General features: G+C 53.1%; 1 protein-coding gene and 1 long non-coding RNA gene across 10 annotated transcripts in view; one reads left to right on the top strand and one right to left on the bottom strand.

Moving 5' to 3' along the window:
• LOC128101098 (uncharacterized) overlaps positions 1–15,515 on the bottom strand; it is a 16,852-nt gene extending 1,337 nt beyond the window's left edge. The window contains exons 1-5 of one of the 3 annotated variants that reach the window (XR_008214992.1): positions 3,594–15,515; positions 3,292–3,406; positions 3,023–3,199; positions 718–1,003; positions 268–569 (exon numbers count right to left, since the gene is read on the bottom strand). This is a non-coding gene — a long non-coding RNA (uncharacterized LOC128101098). The remainder of the gene's footprint in view (positions 1–267; positions 570–717; positions 1,004–3,022; positions 3,200–3,291; positions 3,407–3,593) is intronic. The other 2 variants (XR_008214993.1, XR_008214994.1) reach the window with 2 other exon arrangements.
• The window catches only part of Nfatc2 (nuclear factor of activated T cells 2), a 133,299-nt gene that overhangs the window by 102,752 nt on the left and 14,658 nt on the right, over positions 1–15,889 (top strand). For 2 of the 7 annotated variants that reach the window (XM_052723901.1, XM_052723903.1), the window contains exons 8-9: positions 502–628; positions 2,606–3,301. In XM_052723901.1, the coding sequence (XP_052579861.1) occupies positions 502–628; positions 2,606–3,301 (823 nt within the window). Of the gene's footprint in view, positions 1–501; positions 629–2,605; positions 3,523–15,889 lie in introns of those variants that run through there. The other 5 variants (XM_052723900.1, XM_052723899.1, XM_052723905.1 and 2 more) reach the window with 3 other exon arrangements.

Raw genomic sequence — 15,889 nt, 5'->3', positions numbered from 1 at the left:
CTCTCTCCCTCCCTCTCCCTCTCTCCCTCCTTCCCTCCCTCCCTCTCTCCCTCCCTCTCCCTCCTTCCCTCCCTCCCTCCTTCCCTCCCTCTCACTTCCTCCCTCCCTCCCTCTCCCTCCTTCCCTCCCTCCCTCCCTCCTTCCCTCCCTCTCTCCCTCCCTCTCCCTCTCTCCCTCCTTCCCTCCCTCCCTCTCTCCCTCCTCTCCCTAGTAAACTTCATAGTCACTTAGCAAGTACAAACCGCACTTAGTGAGCTGGCCACTTACTGAGCCCCAGGCCCTTTGGTTTGTGACCATGACATCTTTACACACTCTGCTAGATCAACTTCCCTTGCTGAGATGAAAATTAAATTCCCTTCCATCAAATTTCTCTTTAAATGTAGGGAAGGAAGCCAGACGGCCCGCTTGCTGTAGGTGGGCCTGGGTGGACTTGGTTGGGATCCCAGTAGGAATCCTAGCATGCTGTATATTGTCAAGTTCATGACAACTGCTTCCTTCTAGAACATGCTTTTTGTTGAGATCCCCGAGTATCGGAACAAGCACATCCGCGTACCCGTGAAAGTGAACTTCTACGTCATCAATGGAAAGAGAAAACGAAGTCAGCCACAACACTTTACCTACCACCCAGGTGAGACATTCTCCCTGACACCCCTCAGGTTCCCAGACAACACTGACCAAGGATCAGTCCCCCCCCACATCTGCTCCCAGCTCAGTTACCTGGGCCAAGTGACTCGCACCCTCTGAGCCTCAGTTTTCTCTTGGGTTGGAAGGCTCTTCCCTGTAAGAATAGCTCCCCTGATGCCAGCTGCCGTGTCATCCATGTTGACCTTGGTGGTGGGGCATTTGCTAGGCAGATGTCTCTTGCTGTCCTTCCCTGTCCTAGGTTTGATCACATTCAGGGTCAAGGTGGACATGCTCTAGAATTCTCAGGGTCCTTGACTGTCCGCACATGGGTGGAGTCACTTGAGGCACAGCCAGAGCAGAAAGTCTCATTCATGAAATTCTGTCGGCCCAAGAAAGTGGAACTAACCTCTCACAGAGTGGTTCCAGTGACAACCCCAGGGTCACCGGTAGGTTAGTAACGACAGCAGCTACAGAACAGATTGACTCACCCTTGGGAAAGCCCACCCCTCCCTCTCTCCAGGCTAGGAAAGGGGTGTAAACCCGTCATCCCAGCCCTGAAACCCCCAGAGCTCCACCGTCTCTGATTGGTCTACACATCTGGCCTGGGTGGGCCCAGCTTCAGCAAGGTGCATGGTAGACTTGTGAGATTCCTGTGAGGATGCCACCATGAGGACTGATGTGACATGCTGCAGGGAGCAGACGTGGCATCCCATAGGCCCCAAAGCTGCAGGGAGAACCTGGTCCAATGCAGAGCTCTGGGTTTCAGTAAGGAGGCTGTGTCCTCTGCTTTCTGGTGTTCTCCCAGCGTCTGCAGTAGCAAGGCCTCCCTGGGCTGAGTGTCAGTGCTGGGCTGGTGGATCAGGACCTCAGAAGGTCCACCCCTCAGGTCTCTGGCTGTCCAGAACTGAGATGCTGGCCTTTGAGTGGCATTTGCAGAAGTGGTCTTGGGGACCTGGAGTCAGACTTGTAGTCCTGCTCGCCTCCTCTAACCCTGACTCTCCGGAGGCTGCCCTGCTCACACTTGGTGACAGTCCTCTCGCCCATTAGTGAAGTTGTCCCCCCCCCCCCCGCTCCCGAACCTGGTGATGGAGGCATTGGGCAGGGGTTGCCCGCTTCTCTCCTTGCTATGATCAATACCCAGCAAAAGCAGCGTGAGGGATGAAGGTTTTCTTTTGACCTTTAGAGGAGATTCCGCCTTTCACGGTAGGAAAGTTTGACAGGAGTGGGAGGTGGCGGGTCACCGTGCATCCCAGTCAGGAAACCGAGAGACAGATGCTTTTTATCCAGGTTAGGAACCCAGCCCATGGGGTGACGCTGTGCTCACTCCGCACAGAAACCCCTTCACAGGCATACCCAGAGGCATGTCTCCTAGTGACTCTAGATCCTGTCAAGTTGGCAGTGAAGACTGAACATGGCTGACTGTGTTGGACAGTGTCCAGTAGGAGGAACACAGCGGGGGGATGATGGGGACAGATGGGTCAAGAGGAGGAGAGTCACTAAAGCTCTCTCCTCTCAACGCCCACCTTGAGGGACGAGGCAGAGCAGACTCTGGCCCTGAGTCAAGCCTACCCTCTACCCATCCGCAGCCGGCAAAGCTTGTAGTTCAAGGGCATTACTGAGGTCGTTTCAGCTGAAGACAATTCCAGGGGGGGATCTTATGGCCCAAGGCTAATGAGCGACAGACCAGCCATGCTCCTGCCCACTCGGCTTCCCAAAGCCAGGCTCCTGCCCACTCGGCTTCCCCAAAGCCAGGCTCCTGCCCACTCGGCTTCCCAAAGCCAGGCTCCTGCCCACTCGGCTTCCCAAAGCCAGGCTCCTGCCCACTCGGCTTCCCAAAGCCATGCTCCTGCCCACTCGGCTTCCCAAAGCCAGGCTCCTGCCCACTCGGCTTCCCAAAGCCAGGCTCCTGCCCACTCGGCTTCCCAAAGCCAGGCTTCTGGCCGCTGTTTCCTCAGCAGCCCTGTGCTTTTCTCTCCCACAGTCCCTGCCATCAAGACGGAGCCCAGTGATGAGTATGACCCTTCTCTGATCTGCAGCCCTGCCCATGGAGGCCTGGGGAGCCAGCCATATTACCCACAGCACCCAATGCTGGCCGAGTCCCCTTCCTGTCTTGTGGCTACCATGGCCCCCTGCCAACAGTTCCGCTCGGGGCTCTCATCCCCCGATGCCCGCTACCAGCAGCAGAGCCCTGCGGCGGCTCTTTACCAGAGGAGCAAGAGCTTGAGTCCAGGCCTGCTGGGCTACCAGCAGCCAGCTCTCCTGGCAGCACCCTTGGGCCTGGCCGATGCCCACCGCTCTGTGCTGGTGCACGCTGGTTCTCAGGGCCAGGGGCAAGGATCCACCCTGCCACACACATCCTCCGCTAGCCAGCAGGCCTCACCTGTGATTCACTACTCACCCACAAACCAGCAGCTCCGTGGCGGGGGGCACCAGGAGTTCCAGCATATCATGTACTGTGAAAACTTTGGCCCCAGCTCTGCCAGGCCTGTCCCACCGTCCATCAACCAAGGTCAGAGGCTGAGCCCAGGCTCTTACCCCACGGTCATCCAACAACAGACTGCCTTGAGCCAAAGAGCTACCAAAAACGGACCCCCAGTCAGTGACCAGAAGGATGCTATGCCCACCGGAGTGGCAATCAAACAGGAACAGAACCTGGACCAGACCTACCTGGATGACGGTAAGAAGCTGTGCTTGCTCCGTGTCCCTGTCCCGGAAGCCCCCATGTGGCCCATTCTACCCTGCCACCTCCTTGGGCCTCAGTATCTCCATTTTAACCTGAGGGCTGATATAAGATAACCTTTAGTGTTACACCACCATCTCCCTGTGGGAGCTTGGGGGTGGGTGCTGGCAGTCACAGTTGTCCGTCCCCCCCCCCCCCCACACACACACACACTCCAGTAGAAAAAGCCAAGGAAGGGAGTTCTGGCCACCGGAGTGTCCCCTGAGGTCATGAACTGGGCCTGTCTCACCACGTCCATACTCCTTCCGTGGCCAGATTTAGATGGACGGCAGGAAAACAGAAAGGAAGGAAGAGTCCTTTCTTTCGTGTGGAGGAAAATCCCACTTTATGCCCCTCTTCTGTGCGTGGGGGAGGGGCGGAGAGCGAGGAAGGAGCCCAGCTTTGAAAGGGGCTCTATCAGGACCATGAATGGGGCTGCGGGCAGCTCTGGCACGTGCTGCTGGGACACAGGGACCATTGATGGGGGGTAGCAATGGGCTTCCGCTGGGGCGAGCTCAGCTGATGGGGTGGCAGGGCCAGGGAGAGGATGGAAAAAGGCTTTGTGGGAAGGTGCCCCCAGCTTGTGGGTACATGGCCTGGGCCGAGGCATGGCTTGTCAGAGCAGCTGAGATGGGTTGATTGGGCTCTGAGGGAGGCCACACTCACCTGAGATGAGTAAGGTGCACCCAGGAGGCAGAGAGGGTGGGGCAGGCAGAGGAGACTTCTCTTCCTTTTGAGGGTTCAGAAAATCAGAAATCTGGGATGGAGGTTTCTGAATTGGAGGAAGAAACTCTAAGTGGCCGGCTGCTCCCTGCCCCCAGCTCCAGCTCACAGCTCATGGGCAGTAGCATCTGATTCCTGGTGGAGTGTCTCTCATTCCGAACCTCCAGGACAAACGTGGTTTGGGTTTGGGGATCCTCTGCAACACTGTGTTATCATTTCTACATCCCTAACCCCCAAATCTGAAATCTGGAGAAATCTAGAATTTGAAACTTCCTAGGAATCATTTTGATATTCAAGTTTTGAATTTTAGAGCATTTTGGATTTTTGGATTGAGGATGTCCATCCTACCCCTGAAAGCACAATAACTTAGGACTGCTAACTCCCAAGAGCCCAGCGGGGACCAGGGTAGGGTGCTCTAGAACAGTTGCTGTGGTTACCATAGAGCCTGGGACTGATGGCAGGTATGTGGGTGACAGGCAATTATGCTGTGTTTGCTCAGAGTCTTTGAAGTCTTGTCCGGACTGGCTACCTGGGTGTTCCGAGACTTCTAACAGCTTCCGTCTCTCTGATGGAACTATCAGCCAAAGAGTTAAACCACAGACCTTTTGGGACACTTTCTGAAGCGCTGCCCCACAGGCCTGGGCAGACCAACCCAATAGCAATGCTGTGTGAAGAACCAATGGAGCCTGGTGCTCAAGTGCAGCAATGACGGAGAGCTGGGAGGTGACCTGGGCACGCTCATCTGTGACTGCTAGACGTCGCGGTGAGAGCCAGCCTTACTGCTTGGTTTAAAGAGGGTTGTTGGCAAAGAGCTCAACAGAGCAGCAGCCAATGGCAGCCGCTCCCAGAGCCCTGAGTGGAACTGGCCTCACTCCATGTGGAGGTGGGGGACTGACCCCATTGGAGGCAAGGTGCTTTAGGTGTCTGAACAGGGCGGGTGTTTCCCAGAAGCCTCTGGGGAGGCGTTGGTTTGGTCTCTGGGAACAGAGACGTGCCGGCCCCTCCCGTCCTCACCATGGTCCTGCATTAACGATGAATGCCAGTCACCTTAGTTATGGAACTGTAGGGAGACACCTGGATGGGTCAGAGGTGGTCCCCTGAGTCCGCCACAGCCACAGATGTACAAATGGGATGGCTCATGTTACAGAGGAAGCAGCTGGGTATGGGGGCCTTGTGGGGCCTCCAGAGATGGCTTTCTAGACACAGACAGGCTCACAGGTGTGTTGGGGTGAGCTCCCCTCCCCCATCATGATTCAGCCCTCAGACAGGGAGAGATTTGAGCACAGATGGCTTCCCCAGCAGGAGGAGGCTTTTCTTCAGTACCTCTTCACAGTGTGTGTGTGTGTGTGTGGCCCCCTCATCCCCCCCACCCTGGTAACTGGGGAGAATCCTCTGCTAGAAGATTCTGTGGCTTTAAAAGGTGAAAAGGTTGGCTTGTTGTGGGACTTCTCAGAGCCTTGACTGTCCTGGTTGACATTAAAAAAAATCTGTAAGACCAGGAGGTGCCTGGCACTTCCTAGACAGCAGTGTATTACACACTTTGAGGGAAGCCATTCTCAGGGTCTCTGTCGTCCTCTGCCAGCCCACACAGCCCTGGAGGTGTGGCCCACAGCAGGTCTGATCCTGCAGTCCAGCGCTGGTCCCTCAAATGCTATATTCAGGCTTCTCCATTTATGCTTTACCCCTGGGTCTGAGCCATGTGTCCCCAAGGCTGCACTGTGTCACTGGCCAGTTTGTTTGGGGCTTGGCTTACTTTGTTCCCAAAGCTCTGCTCGGTGTGGCCCTACTGTGCTCCAGGGTGAACTCAGAAAATGTGGATGCAGTTTAGCTCTTGGCTGCCAGGGCTTTGGGTCCTCCCGAGAGGCCTGGCCCTACACCCAGGACCCTGCACACGTTCCTCTGTGGCATAGGGTTCTTGATCTGTTGTTTGGGGTTTAAAGCAGACAGATAGACTCAAGACATGCTTCTATCTGCCTGAGGGTGACTGGGTTTGGGGTCCTTTCAGCTGTCATTAAAGGGGTCTCTCTCCATGAAGCCACAGCTGGTAGCCCAGAACAGAGGTCACACACTGGCAGTGTGTGAGCAGGGGACAGTGGACATGAATCTCTGCACAGAGGCAAACATTGGCCTTGGAAGTTTGCCCAGCCTCTCCCCTGGGTGCAAGGAGCTCCATACCCTAGTGTCTCCAAACTTGGCCCATGACCAAGTGCCCCTCTTCTGGGTTGCATTCCTGCGTGCTCTTGACGATTCTGGGCCTATTCCTTCTTGGGCCGAGAGCTCATCTACTTTTCCTACTCTGGTGGGTAAAGATGCTTACAAAAGTCTCCTTGAAACGGGAAATGTGTGACATTTCAGATGCAGTGGGTCCCCTTCACCTGCCCTTGATATGTCCCTAAATGCTGACCTGCTCTGTCCTCGCTGGTGGACCTACTCTCTCTTCCTAAAGCCCCAGATTGTACCTGGGTAGTTCAGGCTGCACGTAGTACTGCTGCTCCAGTACCTGAGTCCCTCCTCTGTCCCTCCTCTGTCCCTCCGCTGTCCCTCCGCTGTCCTCTCCAGCTCTCCCTTTCCTCTCACTTCATCCCCCTGGGTCCTTGGCCCCTGATCTCTCCCACCGTTCATGCCCAGATCCCCAAGTATTTGCTGGCTCCTCCTGAGCCAGGCTCTGCCCTAGGCGTTTTGGGGACGGGGCGGTGGGGGTGGGAGATAAGAAGCAAAGCCTTGTCTTGGGGCATTTTTGTTCTGTTCAGGGACAGATGTAAGTGTAGATGCCAATGTCTGAGGGAGTGAATCATGACAAATGAGGAAAGTCACACAGGTTGGGAGCTGGATGGCAGCTGGAAGGTCTGAAGGGAGAGCATTTGGGGGGACGGGCGGGCGGAGAGTGGGAACAGCAGGTGATGGTGGCCTTGAGGTCAGAGCAGCAGGTGGTGTTGGGGGTTTTCTGCAGCGGTAATCTAGGTATTTTTGGAAAAGGTGGCTCTGGCTGCCTTTGAGAAACAGTCGTGAAGGAGGCAAGGGTTGGAAGGAGAGAGTCAAGTTCACGTGTTGTTTCCAGGACAACCAAAAGTTTACAGTCATCCCCACCCCCTTATCTTTGAATTTTTGTTCTTCAGTTTCAGGTTATTATGTTCAACTTTAGTCCAAAATATTAGATGGAAAATTCTGGAAAGAAACAGTTTTACACAATTTTTCCTATAATGGTTCTTTTATTGTCAGTGGTCTAGTTTGGAAATTGTTTTCACGGGTTTGCACATTTAGATAACACAAAGTATTCATAGGGCCCGATATGGTCTGTAGTCTGAGACTCTCAGAGTGTGTGCCTGGGATGCACATTCATTTTAGATACAGCTAACTTTGGTGAAGGTGAATCCCCAGCAGGAAGAAGATGGAGCTGAGGTGAGCATCTTTCCCCAAGTTGGGTTGTTCGAGACGCATCTAGAAGGGCCAAAGTAGGGCAAGAGTGTAGGTTAACCTCCACCACTTCCTTAGTGTGAACGCGGAGGGGCTGTGGTTCTGTGCCTGGATGCAGGCCCTTGGGAGCCATGCCAGGGAAAGGGGACTCAGAAGTGACTGTCACCTGTGACTCTCACCATTGATAATGCCTCCTAGGAACCATGCTGATGCCACAGCTGAACTGTGGTTTGAAGGTCATTAGGCCAGCTCACCACCAAGTCCACCACAGGCCCTGGGGGCATGGGTGCACCCTCGGGGCTGAGCCACAGGAAGGAGACTGTGGGGGCAGAAGGAGCAGGGGCCCAACTCAACGGGCATCCTTGATGTCTTTCTGCCTCCTGGGGAGAGAGGATGTGGTCTGGTGCTGGCTGGAGCCTGGACATGACCTGTGGGGACAGCCTACGTCATGCACACATGTGAGCAAGCGTCTATGGGCGCGGGAAGTGCTGTTTTGAAAGTTGTTCAGCTCGTGTTCTTCATAGGAAATGCATGAGCAGTAGACATGGGATGAAAACAGTATTTTCCACTATATTTAAATATTGAACTATATTAACATCCACCCCCAAATCAATAGTGTTGTGTTACAAGTGGGTCATCCCAAAATTACAGCCTGGATCTTCATAGCTTTGTGTATGGGAGTGCATACTGGGATTTAAACCCAGCGCTTTGTACATTCCAGGCAAGTGCTCTACCCCTGGGTTACATCCCCAGTCCTCTTTCCGATTTTGATGTTGTTTTCTTAGTCTCTGAGCCGTGGGACACAGGCATTACAAACAGACTGTGTTTATGTACCACCACCCTCTACGGGTATGAGGACCAGGAGTAAGTGAGGGTTTGTTGGTTTGTTTGTTTTGGTTTTGGTTTTTGGTTTTGGTTTTCACCCCTTCTCTTGTAAAGAATTAAGGCCAGTGCCTTGGGGACAGTTGCCGTTCACCTTGGGAACTTTTGTCCTGGGTCCTGAGTCCTGGGCCATGAACAGATGCTGATCCAAGTTCCTCACCTTCTACAGAAGCAGCAACACACACTCCCTATGCACGGGCAGTGCGAGATCAGTTGCTGTCATAAACATCGAGGACAGTGTCTTACACACCTGTCCCATGGCAAGCAGGGCCCGTTCTGGCTCATGGGCCCAGTCTCAATTTGGGGTCTGTCGTGTCTAGAGGTTCTGACTGGGCTTCCTCCCTGGGTGTCTGTTCTCTGTGGTGCCCGCTCTGTAGTGAAGATGGCTTCCGATGCTCAAGATTATTCTAAGAATCAAAGGCTCCTAAAAAAGTTCCAAAGTTCAGAAAACCCCACCTGTGCCCAGGCAAACCCACCAAGATGACGAGGGTTACCATTTGAGGATCACTTAAGTGAGCCTGTAGTGGACCTGAGTCTCTCCTCTCCCAGCAGTGCCTCAGTTTTGTGCCTCAGTGTACCTCCACCCTGCCCGTTAGTACCTCACGTTGTTGTTGTGCCGCTTAGACCTTCAGTTTATTCTCTGTGTACTCCGAGCTTCTGGCTCACAACACGAAGCTGCCTCCAGCTGCTGATGCCAGACTCCAGCAAGCTCTACCTCTCTCTGGGATTCTGAGAGGTAGATGTTTTCAGCCACCTCCTCGCAGGCTGTTTCCCTACAGTCACAAGTGGGAAAAGGGGGTCGGCTGGACAAAGGAAGTCACAGCGACCTCTCTATACTTCAGTTCCTATTAGGACAGAGGCAGAAGGGCCCAGCTGCCACTGTGTCTTAGCACGGTGTGCAGGAGCCCCTGGTACCTCACTTGAATCAGGGCAGATGTTACAGCCTCTCGGGGAAACCTGGGGTGTCACGACACAGAGTGTTGTAGACTGTGCTGGGCCCATCTCCCAGGCCACACTTAAAGTAGTCTTGTGTGTTTATGTAATATATAAATACCTGTTTATTTCCCTCAAATATATGTTCTAGCTGTAGCCTACCTCTCTGGGCATAAGCACACCCCAAAAAGGGGCTCCAGGCTAGGATCTGACTGGCCAGCAGTTAGACGAATCTTCCTTCTATACTTTTCTCTGCTCTTCCCTCCCCAGCCGTAAATTCACTTTGGACAGCTGGTGGAATTTTGCTCTCCCAGGGGCTGAGCCCCCACCCTGTGCCTCTTGTGTAAAGAATTTGTAGGTTTTTCCCATCCCACAGAGCTGCTGTTTGGGTTTGGTCTTTGCCCTCTACCATTCTGTTGGACTTGCTTCTTGCCCTGGATGCGCTGGACTTGGATTTAGCACCTGGAGAAGGGCTTGGGTCTTGGGGAATGATTAAACCATCGACTTGGCTCTTTCCCACGGTGTTTTTGACACCTCTTTAATTTTTTACTGATCTGGGGATCCAGTCACATTGAGACCTTTTATAAAGGAAGGGCCAGGCTTGCTTTGCTCATCCACACCATCCGTTCTGTGTCTGTAGGTGAAGACACTCAGGGTCGGGCGTGAGCGGTGTCTGCTCCGGTCCTTAGGCACAAAGCCTGTCGGGCTTGGACTGATGTCTGTTTCACCCTCTATACGTCTCTGAAGCCAGATCTCTGGGCAGGTGAGCAGAGCGGACAGCCCCTGGCTCCCATTGCATCCAGCGTGGGGCACCCAGCTTGAGTTTGTGGCAGGACCATTGGCTGCAGGCACTTTGGACTAAAGTGCGTGCTGTGAACTAACAAATGAGTTTCATCTGTGGCCCTTCGATTTTGCTGTCCCAGAAAAGCTGGAGGGACACTCCCTGGCTCTTGGTTTTCCAAGTCTCGATGAAGTGGAGGTTCTGTTGTGTAAACGGAGGATGGTGGAATGCCTGTGGACTGGCCAGCGGCTGGTGCTCACAGAGTTCTGGGAGTTGATGGGGTCTTTTAAGTCCCAGCTTTATTGGGCACCTAAAAATGAATTGACCCCAAACTGATTTTAAATAGCTCTCGCCATGTCTTCCTAACACATGGATTGGGTTGTAGTCAGCTCTCAGATGTGGGAAGTGTGTGTTGGGGGGAACTGGTGTTCCCTGGGTGCAGTTAGCCTGAAAATTTTGCTTGGCCTACCCACACAGTGTGTTTTTGTTTTTAGATTAGATGTCAGCATTAAGGAAGTGGGGAACTGTACAGAAAATAGGTTTCCAGTGTCCCTTAGAAAAGCCAAGGATCTGGCTCCTTTCAGCCCACATTCCACTCGGCAGCTATCAGGAGTCAAAGGCAAGGCAGGCCCCCAGGCATAGTGGTCTCCTGTGACACAGCCACTCACCTGCACCCACAGCCCCACCACTTGCCTCCTGCATCGTGGTGGAAGACGGGTCGTCTGGCTACTTAGCACCACACCATCTGCTGGTTGTCCTGTGCTTGGCTGGCCTTGGTCACATTCCCATGGGGACTCATAGCCATTTAAATTTGTGATTCACTTCAGAAGCATCATTGACCCTGTGACTGCCTAAGGCAGGACCCGCACAGGTGGGGACCTTGGAAGCCCTCACTGCCTCTGTCAACCTGCTGCCTTCCTCCTCATGGCTGGAGGACCTTCGAATCTCTCTCTCTCTCTCTCTCTCTCTCTCTCTCTCTCTCTCTCTCTCTCTCTCTCTCTCTCTCTCTCCCTCTCTCTCCCTGCTCTTATGTCCCTGGAGGTCAGAGGGTCAGTATCTAGTCTTTTCCTCTCTCACTTGTCACCTTACATTTTTTGAGTCGGGGATCTCTCACTGACCCTGGAGCTCACGGATCTGGCTGGCAGTTGAACCCCAGGGATCCACCTGTCTTCCCAGGACTGGGACTGTTGGTGTATGCCAGCATGTCCAGACTTTTTACATAGGTTCTGGGTCCTGCATGCAGCAGGAACTTTACTGTCGGGCTGTCTCCCAGACCATCTTGTTTTCTTTTATGATTTTATCATGCGTTTGCGTTAGAATTCGCTCAAGAGAGTGGCTGCCTTTGTTCTAAGTCTGACTTACCCCACACTGCTCCATTGTTCCTCTCTTAAATAGCTCCCCAAATGTTTGATAAGGATGGGCCTATCACAGCATTTAGTCAACCATTTTTACTGCAAGAAACATGAACATGGTGACTTGTCCTATGGAGTTTCTCCTGGCCTAGTTTCTTTCTGTCTCTCTTGTTCCAGTGGGGGTGGGGGTGGGGTTCAGCCTGGTCCTCTGCCTCTGGAAGTCACTTATGTTAGCATTATTGACAGACACAGAAGGTGGTGTATCCTCGTTGGGAGGGGTGGGGACTTCAGGTGGCCTCTGTCCTGGGAGGTTAGTAGTGCTTGCTAGGGAATGCGTCCCCCCACAAATCCCCTGGGACACTAACTGCACTGGGTAATGCTCTGTTCCCCTCCAGCCAACCCTTCCTCTCCGGTAAGCTGGAAAACAGCTATAAGGGGAAACTTCCCTGCACCCACAATGGGAGAATTCAGACGGATGGGAAAGCCAGATGAATGCCCCGATTCTTCTCCATTATTTACCATTTTAAAAATAATAGGTCGGTTTGTTAACATCCTTCCCTGGTGATCAGTTGGAGTTGTGTGTGTGAGACTTATTTGGAGCCATTATGAACTCATGGCCTTAACATAATTGATGTTTTAAGATTTGAATGGCCGATTTGAGCAGGTCCTTTTGTCCCTTGTCTTCGGTTGGATCTAAATAAGGACTTCCTACCCTGTCTTCCTCTGCTTAGTGATGTGCCCGAGGCTTCAGGCAGGAAAGAGGCATGTGTGTAGATGAAGACTTGCGTGTTTTATCAACTACATGAACAAATAAGAATCAAAATCGCATACTACCGATTGATACTCCTTGAGTGCAAATTTAAACCAGAGTCCCTCTGACCGCTGAGCTCCTCTTTGTTTAGAAAAAGCTGTCTGGCTACATAACCCCCTCAGTCATGACTCTCTAAAGGAGCCTGGGGATGTGGCTCAGTCAGCGGAGCGCAGGGAGCCCTGGGCTCCACCTCAGCAGCACATGACAAGCATGGTGGGTGTGCCTGCCAGCCCAGACTGGTGAGGTAGAGGCAGGAGGATCGGGAGTTCAGCATCATCACTGGTTTACAGAGGGAGTCTGAGGCTAGCCTGGGCTCCCTGACCTCGTCTCCAAAACCTAAGGAATTTTAAAAAATTTCCTACTTTTTACCACTGTCCTTCCTGAAAGTGAGAAAATTTTCACATAAAATGCAGCATTCACAGTTTCAATTAATTGCTCTGTGAATGCTTGTTATAGATAACACAGCATTTGTAATATATACTCAAGAATATGTATTTTACATATTACAGATTAGTTACATTGTCATGTGTGTGATGTATATATTTCATCCTGGGTCCAAGCAGAGGGCAGACTCTGGCCAGCCTGGTGTCAGGTCACTTTCTACGTAGTCCCGCCCTGCCCCTCTCTGTGACACCTTGCTCCCTGTAAGAGGTGGCTGAGCTGTATAATCTTCCAGGGTTTGTGTGTGGTATTCCTTATCAGTGAGGAGCTGGCACCAATCCAGCCATGATGACATCCAGCCTGCCTCATCAGCGCGGCAGCTCCTGGGCTTTGGGCAAGCGTGGTGCCTGGACTCTGCATGTCTTCAACACACCCTTCACCCCCTGAGTTCCATGTGTGTGGTTTCCTTTTGTCTCAGATCAGGTGTCTGAACTGTGCGCTTGGTTGTCAGGCCTGAGACCGCTCCTGCCAAGCTGCCTTCTCCACGGAGTTTCCTGGAATTTGCTTTTGCTCTCCACCTTAGGTGATGCGGCAATCACCCCCCCCCCCCCACACACACACCTTTTTTCCAGCCTCGCAGTATTCCGCCACACTGCTCACTTCCCCATCCTGCTGCTGTTTCCAGGTGCTTTCTCCTTGCTGTTAGAGACAGCGCTGTCTGGAATTTTTCTTTTCCTCCTGGTATGTGTGTCCAGAGTCATGTCTCACCTGCCTGTGGAGTTGCTTGGTAATGGAGTGTGTACTCTTCCAGTGTTGGAAACAGGCTCATCTCATGAGGTGGTTGTATCAGTATCAAAGTTGCTCGCTGCTCTGCCCTGTCAGAGGCCACTGATACCCCTTTCCATTTCTTATTCTTTGTGTATACGTGGGTATGTGCACATGAGTGCAGGTACCCACAGGAGTCAGAAGAGGGCGTCGGATTCTCGCAGCTGGAGCTACAGGGTGAGCTGCCTAAAGTGGGTACTGGGAACCAAATTCAGGTCTTTGGGAGAGATGTACACACTCTTAATCACTGAGCCATCTCTCCAGCCTCACACCTTTCCATTTCTTTGCTTAACTGAAGTATGTTAAATAGTGTTTTTTGGTGAACAGTTCTGAGTTCTCTTTAGCTAAATTCATTTCCAAAAGCTCTGTACTTAATGGGATTCTGGTAATCCTCTCCACATAGTCACCAACTGGCAGCAGAGGGTCACCCAGAGCTTGAAAGACATGCAGGGCCCCACTCTGTCCTGCAGGATCAATACTGTTGGGCCTCAGCCCACGCTTTTACAACCCACCAGGGGTTCTGAGTTCACCAAGTTTAAGGGCCAATGAAAGGTCCTTTCTCCCCTGACATCAAGAGACTCCACTGTGTCACTTCTAGGCACAGGAGCCCTCCTGTCACCCTGCACCGTTCTACGTAGGGTTGGCTTCCAGGGCCATGGTTTTCTGACTCATAGTCCCATCTGCTGAGATGTCCATTCTTCCCCATGGGCCTGTGGCCCACAGGGGCTATCAGGGGCTTCCTCACACCAGAGCAGGGCTCTCCCTGGGCCTTGTCCCCTTATCAGTTTCTGTCTAGCCGTGACACACTTGTGTCAACTGTTTATGGGATATAATACATAAGCTGTGGTGACTTGTTAGACCCCTTGTGGGTCCTGGAACCAGCTGGTCCTCTCTGTCTTCTGCTTGTGTGGCCCTCCACTAAGCCAGCTCTCCAGCCCCCAGAACTCCACTGAGTTTTAGGTCAATCTTAGATCATGCGCTCTTTAGCACAGTCAAGGAAAAGAGCTAGTCAAACAGATGAATGGTGTGGCCTATAGCTCAGGGTACCATCCTCTGCCTTATGACCAGGAAGCATCCAAGGACAGCCCTGAGCATCAATACCAGAGATTCATCTCCAGTCTCCCTATACACCTACACACACACACACACACACACACGGAGAGAGACAGACAGACAGACAGACAGACACAGACAGACAGAGTCCCTGTGGGTGGAGACATACTACGAGGACCTACCTTCCAGAAGGCTGTGTTACTAGGCATGTACCCAGGGTCTTACTCTGACCTATCCAAAGTCGAGTGTGCACACTGGTTCTTGCTAACATGTCTCAGATGGGACAAAGTGGGGTGACATATATCCAAGTATGAGGCCTGCACAAGACCTGTATGCCATGCTTCTAGATACTCCAAAGGTGAGCTTGACTGGCCAGCTATCCATCTCCCAAGTGGTATCTCCTGTGCACCTGACCCACAACCCTGCCCTTTAGGCCCCTGGACAGAGCTCTAGGTTATTGAAATCATCGCCTACCCGAGGTGCCTGGTAGATAAGGGTGCTGGGGTCAGAGGGTGCCCGAGTTGGGCCCCACGGCACTGTCCTGTGTTGCTTAGATCTTGCAGATGTACATCCCCCTAGGGCACAGCTGAAGGTAGGTGGTTCCTTCACCACCTCGGGCCTTGGTGCAAGCTGCTCCACCCACTCCCACCAGCAGGATGCCATTGCCTGGCTAGCACCTCGGGCTCACTTGAAATTGGAGGCTCAGAGCTGCTGGGTTTACTCATCCTGAGAGCCGGGGACAGTTTGGAGCAAGGTACTTTTCTCAGAAGCTCTGAGCCTTGCATGTAAGTCGTCTGGCTGCTGGCTGCTGCTGGGGCTAGCTTCCCGAGGCCTCTGGTTTGCAGCACCGGGTGACTCAGAATTCTGGTCCACACGTGGTCAGCCTGAGGCAGCCGGTGCTCCTTGGGGGCAGGATGTGATTTGTACCTGTGACCCTCCCCCTCTGAAGGAAGAGGACCCATGTGAGATGCATGTAGGCTGAGAACCGCCATCTTCTTCATGGGTTCCCGTGTTACATGGGGAAGGAGGCTGAGGAGATGGGCTCTCCCTCCCCCGCCACCACCACCCCCCTCCCCCCCCCCCCCCCCCCCCGCCATGACTGTGACAGCGTGCTGGCTGGGTCCTAGCGGCCACCACAGGCGCCCCCAAAGCCTGAAGTTAGGAATGGCTGTTGTTACCTTTATAGAGGTGGCATGGGATAATCCCATAAAAGGACACGGCGGATTCGGCCCCCAGCAGACTGGCTGTGAACAGTGTCTCCTTGTGGTGCTTGTCCTGAATTACGAGCCCCTTCCCTCTTCCTGTGGCCCTGTACTGAAGTTAGTCCCTTCCTGGGAGTGGGATGGCCGAGTGGGATGGACAGCTGTGCAGTGAGGCTGCTAGCTGGAGAG

Source organism: Peromyscus californicus, unplaced genomic scaffold (genome assembly GCF_007827085.1).
Source record: "Peromyscus californicus insignis strain IS unplaced genomic scaffold, ASM782708v3 Scaffold_7__1_contigs__length_154581171, whole genome shotgun sequence".
Taxonomy (NCBI): Eukaryota; Metazoa; Chordata; class Mammalia; order Rodentia; family Cricetidae; genus Peromyscus; species Peromyscus californicus.
Note: the sequence above shows the minus strand (reverse complement) of the source record. Positions and strands in the feature narration are given on the sequence as shown.